Here is a 12,300-nt window from a genome sequence, read left to right as displayed (position 1 = left end):
TTAAAATGAACACCCTCCAAAACATTTCTGCACAATATTTCACAATTTATCTGCAGTCCTATGTCCCCTCACCTGTCTGGTGAAATCTGCAAGAATCTTCCCCTCCTTAATCCTGATACGCTATTGTGGGAGGATCACACAAGGATTGTTAAATGCAGACACCAGCAATAAAATAAACTTAAATTGCTGATAAGGCCATTTTAAATGTGACTGAAGATTACACAAATAATGAAAGTAACAGCAAATGTTGATACCGTCTCAGACATCAAATGTTGATACTGTCTGAGACATGAATTATTGTTTTAAAGCATGAATTATTGTTTTAAAAATAATTCCCATATTGAACCCCACATAATGTCAAGCGCTCTAGTACATTGCAAACAGGGGATACAGAAACAACAGCTAGTCTACCATACGACTAACCTGTTCACACAAAACGGCATTAAGATGAGATACCATGCAAACGAAGACGAGGCTTAGATATTTCTCAGGGAAAGAGGCAAATTTTCAAAGCTGCTGAAATGTGAACTGTGGAAACATAGCAGTCACAGCTCTCAAGCTCTCCAAGGCACGCCAGGGTGCAAAACCAAGGACAAACTTATCAAAGTCTCTCCGCTCAACATCAACAGGTTAAAAAGTGCACAAAAGGCAAAGTTAAAAAAAAGTGAGAATAAGAAATAATAAATATTATTTGTTTGTTTCATTTTTTTAAAAAAAATCGGACAACCTAGAGGCTATGGAAGTTCAACACAGACCTCATTGTTGAGATACAGCAATACAATACGAGGGCCAGCCTTTCCCCCCCACCCAACCACCACCACCAAAATGCTCCCAGGGATGATGATGATGATGATGATGATGGCCACAGAATAAGGTACCCAAAGTCCACACACCCTATTCCTTATCCAAAAAGAGAAGAAGCATAGCATCATCCCACAACGCCTTTCTTTTTTGGGGGGGAGATGTTCTATCTAGGGCAACCCCCCAACTGGGGAAAGGGGGCTGTTTTAGGGAAGCCATCAGCCCCCCAAAAGGGGTCTTTCAAGATTTGGGGAGGGGGGGAACATCTGGTGACAGGAACCAACAGGGAAGAGGGTCTTCTCTACAGGAGGGGGGAATAGCTTCTTAGAACCAGAAAAGGAACTTTTTATCCTAACAAGGCAAGACGGGGGGGGGGGGGGAAGGGAGATTTTCTATTTAAAGCTTGCAAACGTGGGGAGGGGGCGTTGGACTACAACTCCCAGAATCACCCACCCATCACGGTTCTTGCAGTCCAAAAAGTAAGTTGTATATATAAAAAGAGAAATAAATGCTAAGTAGGAATGTGAGGAAGGGGGAGGCGCCCCTCAGGGACCCCAAAACGTAACCCTCATAGGAAAAGACCCCCGCCCCCCCCCTCCATGAGCCTCTCTTTCCCCCCCCTCCCGGTCGGTTCTGCGCCTCTTTTCTGTGTCTTCCATACTCACAAAGCTCTGACGGCTCTCTTTCGGAGCCTCTTCCATGGTGGTCCGACAATACTGAGGCGGGGAGTCGCGCAGCCCCTCCTCACGCGCCGCCCGCCTCCTCAGGTAGCCACAGAGCGGGCGAGGCGGGTCGCGCATGCGCCGAACCGACCCCTTTGCTCCCTGCGTTGTTAGGGTCTCGCTGTGAGAATGAGAAAGGGAGGCGAGGGGAAATGGGCGGGGCGGCTTCGGCGCGTGCGCGGTCCAGCCCTCCCGCTCCTTTTCCCCCTCCTCCATCCCGGCGGGCGCGAGCGAAAGAACCGTTGGAGAGAATTCAAGTCTCCCCCGCGACGGAGTTGGACGGAAGGGGCGGAGGCGGGGCCAAGGGACCGAGGGGCGGGGTTAGGCGCCGACCAATGAAGTCGAAGAGCTTCGGTTCGGTTCTGCGTCTCATTCGGTGGGCGCCCTGAGGGGGCGGTGCGAGCGGCTACGCGCCGTTTTGAGCGGGCGAGAGACCCGGATGATGAGCGGCGTTAAAAGCCGGCGTGACTGGCAGGCCTTCTCTTTCTCTGAGAATATTTTCTGAGAGGGTTGTTTTGAAATGTCGAATAAAATAAATTCAGTAATAAATAATACTGCGTCAATCAGTTGTACGGAACAGCATCCCACAAGCTGCTTCTCTGTTGTAACTACAATGCCCATATTCCAGGCCTATGCTAGGTGGGGGATGATGGAAATTAAAACTCGATGCTTTTGGAGGGTGCTGATGGATGCCACAGGAATTTTGCATTTCCCCCCCATTGTGGGTTATGCTTATTTAAAATATTTTTTTACCCAGCCTTTCTCCTTAAAAGGACCTCAGGCGGATTCTTCCATTATTAAAAGGTGATATTAAAACTAACAAATGACTATCCAAATACTAAAAAAGATCAAATATCAAACAAAAAACATAAGCATTGCCAAAACACATTCAAAGGAAAAAGGCACCGCCATCCATTTACAAACCCCACTCAGGTGGCTAGTCACTGAGGGAAAGCTTGCCTGAAGAGAAAGGTCTTGGCCTGCTTGCAGAAGGACAGCAAACATGGGGGCAGTTTGGCCTCCAGTGGCAAGGAGTTCCAGAGTAAAGGCACAGCCACCAAGAAGGTCATCTCCTGTGTCCCCAGCCAACACATCTGTGAGGATGATGGGACTGAGAGGAAGGCCTCTCCTGAGGACATTAGAGGACAAGTTGGTTGGACAGGATCATGAAAGCGACCAACATGAATTTGATCCAACTCCGGGAGGCAGTGGAAGACAGGAGGGCCTGGCGTGCTCTGGTTCATGGGGTCACCAAGAGTCGGACACGACTAAACAACAAAAGCCATTGCTTTGTTCTCCCCCGGTTATTATTGCTGAAGAACTGCCAAGTTCTCTTTATGTGCGTCTGATTCATGGCGGCCCTATGGAAGAACGAATAAATGAATGAGCAACTTGCTAAGGGAAAAGGGAGGGAGACCCAATAAATTGTAAAACATGTAAAATGCAGAAAGCTACAATACTTCAGTCATTACAATAAATTGTAAAACATGTAAAACGCAAAAGCTACAATACTTCGGTCGCCCTTATTTGTTTTCAAGATAAAATAAATGGGGAAAGAAGCACAGGCAGAATGTGTCAGCTCAAAAAGTATTTATTTGTTAAACTTGTATGCCACACCAATTAGTAGTAAACATTACTCTGGGCAGAATTGAGTAAACATCAAACAAATCATAAGTAGAGTGAAAAACAGACACAGCACATAATCGTTAAAACAGCCATCGAATAAATCAGTGAAAAGCAGACTAATGGTGAACAGGCAGTCTAAAATTAAGTAATCAGCTATATTATGTTAAGAGAGGATGATCTGAAAGGCTTTAGTCAATAGCCTAGTCTTGAGCACTTGGTGGCACTTCCTAAAGGAAGTAAGGGAGGGGTCCAGACGTAGCTTTCCCCAGGGAAATACATTCCAAAGGGATGAGCCCACCAGATCCTGACCTCCCACCGTGTAGTGACTCGGAGGAGCATGGACGGCAAGGAACAAGTGGATGGCGTGGATGTCTTTAGAGAAAGGCGCTCTGATCAGTGTTGAGGTCCAAAAACATGAAGGGCATTATAAGTAAGAACCAGCACCTTGAATCTGGCCCGGTACAATGCAGGCAACCAGTGCTGACTGACCAGAAACGGGAAATGTGCTCTTACTTCTTCACATTCGACATTGGTCTGTCTGCTGCATTCTCTACCTGTCGGAGTTTATGGGTCAGTTTCAAAAGAATCTCTATGTAGGGAACAAATATTAAGAATACAGTATAATAAGAACATCAGAAGGGCCCTGCTGGGTCAGGCCAAGGGCCCCTCTAGTCCAGCTTTCTGTATCTCACTGTGGCCCCCACCAGATGCCTGTGGGAACCCCCAAGACAACTAGATCTCTGTCTCCTGATCCCCCTCCTCTGCCTCTGGCATTTGGAGGCCCCTTCCTTTGAAGGCTGGAGATGATACATCCCTGTCATGGCTTGTCACCTGCGATGGACTTTTCATCCAGGAATCTGTCCAATCCCCTTTTAAAAGCATCTAGGCCAGATGTCATCACCACATCCTGTGCCAAGGAGTTCCACAGACTAACCACATGCTGGGTCAAGAAATCTTTTCTTTGGTCTGTTCTTACTCTCCCAGCATCTGGCCTTGTGTGAGAGGGAAAAGAGCTTCCCTCTATCCACTTGGTCCATCCCCTGCATCATTTTAGGTGTCTCCATCATGTCCTGCATCGGGTGCCTTGTCTCTAGACTCAAGAGCCCCAAGGGCTGTGGCGTTTCCTCATCAGGGAAGTGCCCCAGCGCAGTCATCATTTGAGTTGCTTTCTTCTGCCCCTTTTCCAATTCCACAATGTATTTTTTGAAGTCTGGTGACCAGAACATTGCAGTAGTCAATCCTTGAGATTGTGCAGAATCATCAGAACAATGTTTCCTGATTTTTCCAAGCAGGAAGACATTCCAGTGCTACTGGGTCTGGTGTCTTTCGAACAAAGCAGCACTCGACACGTCTAGCATCTTCGTGGCACTTTTTTTTTTCTGTGAACACTTACAAGCCGTGGAGTTTAAGATGGGGAAAACAGCAGGTACTCCTGTGAAGTAATGGATCCCTAACTATCTGTGAGCTTTCCAGTAAGAGACACCTTGTATTCCTGATGTGTTCTTGCCAGCCTATTCCAAAATGTCACACTGCTCCATCAGTTGACCATTTGGGCAATTAACCAGCAATTTGCTGAACAAAGGAAGTATTGGCCAGTGTCATTAGGAAAGCATTTGGAAGCTGGCACAGACCAAAATACCTATAATTTACGAAACAGAAAAGCAAAGCATGCTGCTTATATACTGCTCTACAGTGTTTAAAGCACTCTCTGAGCAGTTTACAATTTAATTGTGCAGGCTGCACATTGCACCCTGCCCCAGTGAGCTGGTTACTCAATTTATCTAATTCAAAAGGATGGGAGGGTGAGTCAACCTGAAGCTGGTTATCTGGGATTGAACCCAGGCCATGAGCAAAGTTTTGGTTGCAGTACTGCAGTTTACCCTCCTTTCTGTATCTGTCTTGCAAAAACTTGAGCAACACAACTGCATAAAATACAAACCAGCAGAAAACAGATTTTGGTCTATGGAAGAAATTAATAGGCTGGAATCCTGTTGGGTTGTGTGACTACAGAATAAAGATTACACAAGCAAAATACAGTATATGCTTTTCTAGGCTGTCCAAGACAAGGTTAAATTCAAATGGTACTTTCAAATCTAGTGTTTTAATTAACTTTGAAGGTAGCTTCTTGAGAATAACTTCCCATGGTTCATCCTTGGGCAACCACAGTTTAGAACCAAAGTTACTTTGCATTGTCCGTCTCTTCATATCCACTTCCCACCATAGCTTCCGGTTGGCTCTCCCTTGCACTAGAGTTGCCTTTAAGGAAATGACAAGAGGAGGAGGAGGAATTAGAGGAGAAACAGGAACTGCAGTCAAATGAGAAGGAAAAATGTGTGGTATTTGGAAAAAAAAAAACACTCAGCCCTTACAAGCAAAGCCATGTTCCTGCAGGAGATGGAACAATAATCTTCTCTCCTCCGCTACCGTCTCTTTGCATGATGATATTGGATTTCTACTTTTACCTGTGCTTTTGGATTCTCTGTGGGTGGAGAGTCAGAGGATTCAGCTATTCATCTGTGCAGAAAAATGTTCTGCATATGCTCAGTGGTACTGAAAATATTTCTAATTAAGAATTCTGTATCCTTAATTAGATGGTCTTTGCTCTACACTTTAGGATTGCACTGAGTTGGTGTTCTATAGGTAGCTGCAGAACCAGAGATTTGGATTCCACCTGGAACAGAACCAGCCTGTGTGGTTTTACTGTCTCAGGTTGCCAGCTCCCCAGAAGAAGGGGAGGGGAAACCATTTTTGAGTACTCTCTACCTAGAAAAACACTGGAAAATGTCACCATAAATTGGGATCCCGCATTTAATTATTATTATCAGTGTCCTCTAACTGAAATAAGGACATTGTTTTTAATTCACCTTTTACAATCCAGACAAACAGTCCCTGGTATTTGAAGAAAAGTGAACAATTAAGTGTTGCTAGAAGGAAAAGAGGGAAGAGAAATGCAGATCAGTGAGAAAGCTTAATAGTATAGGTTCATAAAGGTAAAGGTTCCCCTTGACATTTATTCCAGTCGTGATTGACTCTAGGGCATGGTGCTCATCCCCGTTTCCAAGCCTTAGAGCCAGCGTTTGTCCGAAGACAGTTTCCGTGGTCACGTGGCCAGCGCGACTAGACACGGAACACTGTGACCTTCCCACCAAGGTGGTACTTATTTATCGACTCACATTTTTACATGCTTTCAAACTGCTAGGTTGGCAGGAGCTGGGACAAGTGATGGGAGCTCAATCCATTGTGTGGATTCGATCTTACGGCTACTGGTTTTCTGACCTTGCAGCACAGAGGCTTCTGTGGTTTAACCTGCAGCACCACTATGTCCCATAGGTTCATAGATCCATACTTTAAGGCAGTGATTCTCAGCCTTGGTTAACCCAGATGTTCTTGGACTGCAATTCCCAGGAGCCTTCACCACCAGCTATGCTGCCTCAATAAGCTCCAGTCCAAGAACATCTGGGTCACCTAAGGCTGGGAAGCCCCTGCTTTTGGGAACTGTTCCCCCGCCTGGCACTTTCCAGATGCATTACAGTACAAATCCCACCACCCCTAGCCATCCTGGGATTTGTAATTCAAGACAACTACGAAGTGCCCCTGTTGGTAAGCCAGCCTCAACTGCAGAAAGAAGCAATCTGAAGGAGCAAACACCAGAACGCCACTGGGGGAACAGTGTTGGCACCAGCATCAGATGTCTTTTTTCTCCTACAGGTTCCTTTAAAACTCACAGTGTAATGCTTAGTTTAATGCGGTTAGAAGTTTTATCCATTGACGTTTATCTAAATTTGTTCCTGGGGTCTTGTAATGGTAATGTTCCCGGATTATGTATGTATGTATGTATGTATGTATGTATGTATGTATGTATGTATGTATGTATGTATGTATGTATGTATGTATGTATGTATGTATGTATGTATGTATGTATGTATGTATGTATGTATGTATGCATGCATGCATGCATGCATTTATTTATTTATTTATTTATTTATTTATTTATTTATTTATTTATTTATTTATTTATTTATTTATTTATTTATTTATTTATTTATTTATTTATTTATTTTATTCGATTTATATCCCGCCCATCTGGTATATTCTACCACTCTGGGCGGCTTACAGAATATCAAAACAATTAAAAAACATAAAAACATTATCATACAATAATAACAAATAGTGCAGGAATAAATAAATAATAAATAGCAAAGCAAAAGAAATCAGTAGTTGACAGGAGGGAAGGCCTGGATGTACATCCATATTTTCAGCTGGCATTTGAAAGTACCCAGCGTAGGGGCCTCGCGAATCTCCGGAGGAAGGTTGTTCCAAAGGCGAGGAGCCACCGCTGAGAAGGCCCGGTTTCGTGTCCTTTCCTTCCAGGCCTCCCTCGGCGTCAGGCTCCTCAGCCTCACCTCCTGGCTCGTGCGGGTGATCCGAGTAGATCTTGGTGGAAGCAGATGCTCCGCCAAGTATTGAGGTCCTAAACCGTTTAGGGCCTTATAGGTAAGCATTAGAACTTTGAATTCAATGTGGAAACGGATGGGCAGCCAGTGCAGCTTGGCCAGAACAGGAGAAATATGTTGGTGTTTTCTCACTCCAGTAAGGAGTCTGGCCGCTGCATTCTGCACCACTTGAAGTTTCCGCATCAGCCTCAAAGGCAGCCCCACGTAGAGCGTGTTCCAGTGGTCTAATCTTGAGATTACAAGCGCATATACCAAGGTAGTGAGCGCCCCCATGTCAAGGTAGGGTCGCAGCCGGGCAATCCGCCAAAGGTGGAAAAAGGCGGTGCAAACTACCGACGCCACCTGGGTTTCCATGGTGAGCGTCGGGTCCAGGTGTATCCCCAGGCTGCGAACCCCACTCTTAGCAGCCAGGGTCATGCCCCCAAATGTGAGAGAGCCACCCAGGCCACCAACCTCAAGGGCGCCCACCCTCAGAACTTCCGTCATGTCTGGGTTCAGCCTCAGCCCGTTCTCCTGCATCCATTCCAGTACGGTCTCCAGGCAGCGCTGAAGGGACAGGGCGGCATCTCCTGCGGTAGGTGAGAAGGAGATGTAGAGCTGCGTGTCATCCGCATACTGATGACACAAGGCTCCCACACCCCCTGATGACCCCACCCAGCGGCCTCATATAGATGTTAAACAGCATTGGGGAGATAATTGACCCCTGTGGGACCCCACAATTGAGATTCCACGGGGCCGAGACATTCTCTCCAAGCTGTACTCTCTGGGGTCAGTCCTCCAGGAAGGAACGGAGCCATGTTAACGCCAAGCCACCAATTCCCAACTCGGAGAGCCTCCCCAGGAGGATACTGTGGTTGCCGGTATCAAAGGCCGCTGAGATATCGAGGAGAACCAACAGAGACACTTTGCCCCTGTCAGCCTCCCTCAACAGGTCATCATACAGGGCGACCAATGCTGTCTCTGTACCGTGGCGCGGCCTGAAGCCCGACTGAAATGGATCCAGGGCATCTGTCTCATCCAAGTGGGCCTGAAGCTGGTCGGCCACCATCCTCTCGACCACTTTGCTCATGAAAGAAACATTGGCGACGGGCCTATAATTGCCAATCTCATCCGCCGCCATATTAAGTTTCTTTCGAATGGGCCTAATGAGTGTCTCCTTATGCAAACATGCCCAGCTCTGTGCTAACCAAGAGAATGCCACCCAGTGTCCGCTGGGACACTTTGCAAAGAATGCTACAATGGGTCCGTAAAACATTTTCTTATGCTCTTAAACCAGTGTTTCCCAACTTGGGGGTACCGACACCCAAGGGGGTCACAACCCACAGGGTCGTGGGTTGTCTTATACGTGCTGTATATATGCCCTTGTTAGATCATTTCTTCCTTGACCTTTTGGAGCCAGAAATTAAAGTTAGCATGTGCGTATGTGTATCAATGAGAAATGCAGAGAGAAAGAAGCCTCTGCTTTCTGAGAAGGGATGACTTTACCTCATTAAAAATGCCTTTTTCTGCAAGCAGGATGGCAGGAGAGTCACAGGTTACTTGGCTATTATAAAAGGGGGTTCCAACTTGAAAAAAGTTGGGAACCATGGTCTTAAGCCAAAGTGCAGACTCAAAATCCATTAATGCACATTTAGGCTGGCCTACATCCACCCTTTTTAAGACAGCATCTTAAAAAGCAGAGGCATCACCGCATAGTCAAAGCTATGGTTTTTCCAGTAACGATGCATGGAAGTGAGAGCTGGACCCTAAAGAAGGCTGACCGCCGAAGAATGGATGCTTTTGAATTGTGGTGCTGAAGAAGACTCTTGAGAGTCCCCTGGACTGCAAGGAGAACAAACCTATCCATTCTGAAGGAAATCAACCCCGAGTGCTCACGGGAAGGACAGATCCTGAAGCTGAGGCTCCAATACTTTGGCCATCTCATGAGAAGAGAAGAGTCCCTGGAAAAGCCCCTGATGTTGGGAAAGTGTGAAGGCAAGAAGAGAAGGGGATGACAGAGGATGAGATGGTTGGGCAGTGTCACCGAAGCGACCAACATGAATTTGACCCAACTCCGGGAGGCCGTGGAAGACAGGAGGGCCTGGTGTGCTTTGGTCCAATGGGTCACCAGGAGTCGGACAAGACTTAAAAACTAAACAACAAAAACATCCACCCTTACATACATTGAAACTGCTGTTACATCAACACCAGCCTTCCCACCAGTGCTTTCCAGATGTGACTGAACTATGGCTCAGCAGCAACTGCATGGGGATAATCTCGTCATTCCCCAGGGAGTTGCTGCTGAGCCATCAACCAGTCACATCTGGAAGGGCACTGGCAGGGGGGGCCAGGTCAGGGAAGCCGAGTTTAGAACATGCTGGCAGCCTGTGAGTGATTCTCCTGAGGAGGGGAGGGAGAAGGTCACGATGCCAGCTCCTATGTGGTGCAATTTTCACACCATGCTCTGCCAGCCAGGCAAGGCAAGGCCGATATAATACCTCCAGTTGCATATTATGCAAGCTTTGGCTGCTCCCGGCAGGATATTGGCAACAGCCTATTTTAAATCTTCCCACATGACGACGGCTCTAATTCTCCAGAAAAGGAAAATTGAAAAACAACATTCAGCTCTCTGAGTGATGCACTCAGAAAGATTTGATTAAAATCTTTTGATTCTGGATTCTATTCAAATTGGCCTGATGGAGTTTCTTTAAGAGAGACACATAGTACGTGCAGCCACTTAAGGATTTTCCTGCTGAGAAACCATTGAAGGCCCCCATTCCTCTGCTATTTCTCAATTCATTTTTTAAAGCTACTCTTTAAAAAAAAAAAAAAAAAGCAAATGTCTCAGTCTCACTCTCTCTGGTGGCTGTTATTATACAATCTGCTGTTTTAATAGCCTGCCACTCAGGTTGGAACAGGTTGTCCTAGGTTTAAAAAAAGAGAGACATGTGTTGAATGGACGGAAGAGGGTTGGACTGACATGGGACGAAAGCAACGAGAAACTGGAGCCACAAGAGAGCAGGCTGGAACCACGCAGGAAACAGGGAAGGTCTGGAGAAGCCAAAGAAGGAAGGAAGCTGTCTCTGCACCACGGTAGGCTGTTAACTGGCCATGCGACTTGTCCATTCACCTGCAGATTTAATTCCTCTTTTAACAAGATGCAGCACTGAAGGGTGTTTAACTGTAGACTGTCATCAGAAGCGACCTTCCTCTGCTTCTCTGCGTAGCACCCCTCTTCATCAAAACCGGAATTCTGGTGGATATTTTAACCCTGGGATCATCCCCAAGGCGCTGCAGCAGGTCAAACAGTCTGGAGTAGTCTCCTTCATTGCAGGGGGAGGGGGTAGGAAGAACCACTGGCCTTCCAGATGTTACGGGCTTCAGTTCCCAGAGCATCAGCCCTCAGGAGGAAGAGAGGATGGGAACTCTTGTTCAGAACTTAGTGCTGCCTCGCCGTCAGCATCGTTCCCAAACTGCATGGCAAAGATTCACGGGATAGATCTTGGATCTGTCCAAACCCAATTATGCTACACCCCCCATCCTCCTCTCTCCAATTTCTTACAGCCAGGAATTCTGGGGGTCCCTCAAAACATGGCAAGAACCACCAGCCCCACTCCCTTGAGAGGGGACTCTTTTTTTCAAAGTAATTTTAAGTTTGAGGAGGGTGTTGGGAGCCACATTGGTGTGCCCTGGGGGGCAACATGCAGTGGTTTAGGCATTTGGCTGCAGAGCCAGAGGTTGGAATCCTGTGTCCAATTCTGGGTACCCAAGTGTAAGAAAACAGTCGAGATGTTGGAATGCTTGGAGAGGAGGGCAGCTGGGACGAGAAAGGACTTGGAAATCCCGGCCTGTTAGGAAAAGTTGAGGGAGTGAGGCATGTTTAGTCTTGTGAAGAGGAGGCCGAGAGGCGAGGTTATATCAGCTATTTGAAGAGCTGCCCCATGGAGGATGGAGAGCCCAGGTTGTCTGCAGCTACAGAGAGGAGGAGCTGAATCAATGGGTTCAAATTACAGGACAGGAGATTCTGACTCAACATTAGGAAGAACGACTTGGAAATGGGAGCGGCTGGACCATGGAAGACACTGTCAGAGAGTGGTGAAGTCTCTTTCATTGGCTGATCTTCATCAGAGGCTGGACAGCCACCTGTAAGAGATAGGTAGGGATTTCAGACCAAAGATGAGAGCGATTGACTCCATAAAGGAAACCACATTTTTTTGAATTTGCAAACCCAGAGCAGAGCAATCCATGAGTTTTTGGAGGTTCCTTAAGTGTTGTTGCTGTTTAGTCTTTCAGTCGTGTCCGACTCTTCGTGACCCCACGGACCAGAGCACACCAGGCCCTCCTGTCTTCCACTGCCTTCCAGAGTTGGGTCAAACTCATGTTGGTCGCTTCGATGACTGTCCAGCTATCTCGTCCTCTGTCGTCCCCTTCTCCTCTTGCCTTCACACTTTCCCAACATCAGGGTCTTTTCCAGGGAATCTTCTCTTCTCATGAGATGGCCAAAGTACTGGAGCCTCAGCTTCAGGATCTGTCCTTCCAATAAGCACTCAGGATTGATTTCTTTCAAAAGGGATACGTTTGTTCTCCTTGCAGTCCAGGGGATTCTCAAGAGCCTCCTCCAGCACCACAATTCAAAAGCATCCATTCTTCGGCAGTCAGCCTTCTTTATGGTCCAGCTCGCACTTCCGTACATCATTAAGTGAGTCCTTGGTAAATAA

At 46.8% G+C, this 12,300-nt stretch overlaps 1 protein-coding gene across 6 annotated transcripts in view; it reads right to left on the bottom strand.

The window, feature by feature from the left end:
* Positions 1-1,754, bottom strand: part of ALMS1 (ALMS1 centrosome and basal body associated protein) — an 81,910-nt gene extending 80,156 nt beyond the window's left edge. For 5 of the 6 annotated variants that reach the window (XR_013545744.1, XM_020807626.3, XM_020807627.3 and 2 more), the window contains exon 1: positions 1,467-1,754. Coding sequence is in view for 4 of the 6 variants with exons in the window: in XM_020807626.3 (XP_020663285.3) it covers positions 1,467-1,739 (273 nt within the window). In the remaining 2 variants the exon portion in view is untranslated. Of the gene's footprint in view, positions 1-72; positions 142-1,466 lie in introns of those variants that run through there. The other variant, XM_078394441.1, reaches the window with a different exon arrangement.
* Positions 1,755-12,300: the final 10,546 nt, after the last annotated feature.

Source organism: Pogona vitticeps, chromosome 5, assembly GCF_051106095.1.
Source record: "Pogona vitticeps strain Pit_001003342236 chromosome 5, PviZW2.1, whole genome shotgun sequence".
Taxonomy (NCBI): domain Eukaryota; kingdom Metazoa; phylum Chordata; class Lepidosauria; order Squamata; family Agamidae; genus Pogona; species Pogona vitticeps.
This window is presented reverse-complemented; position numbering and strand designations above follow the sequence as displayed.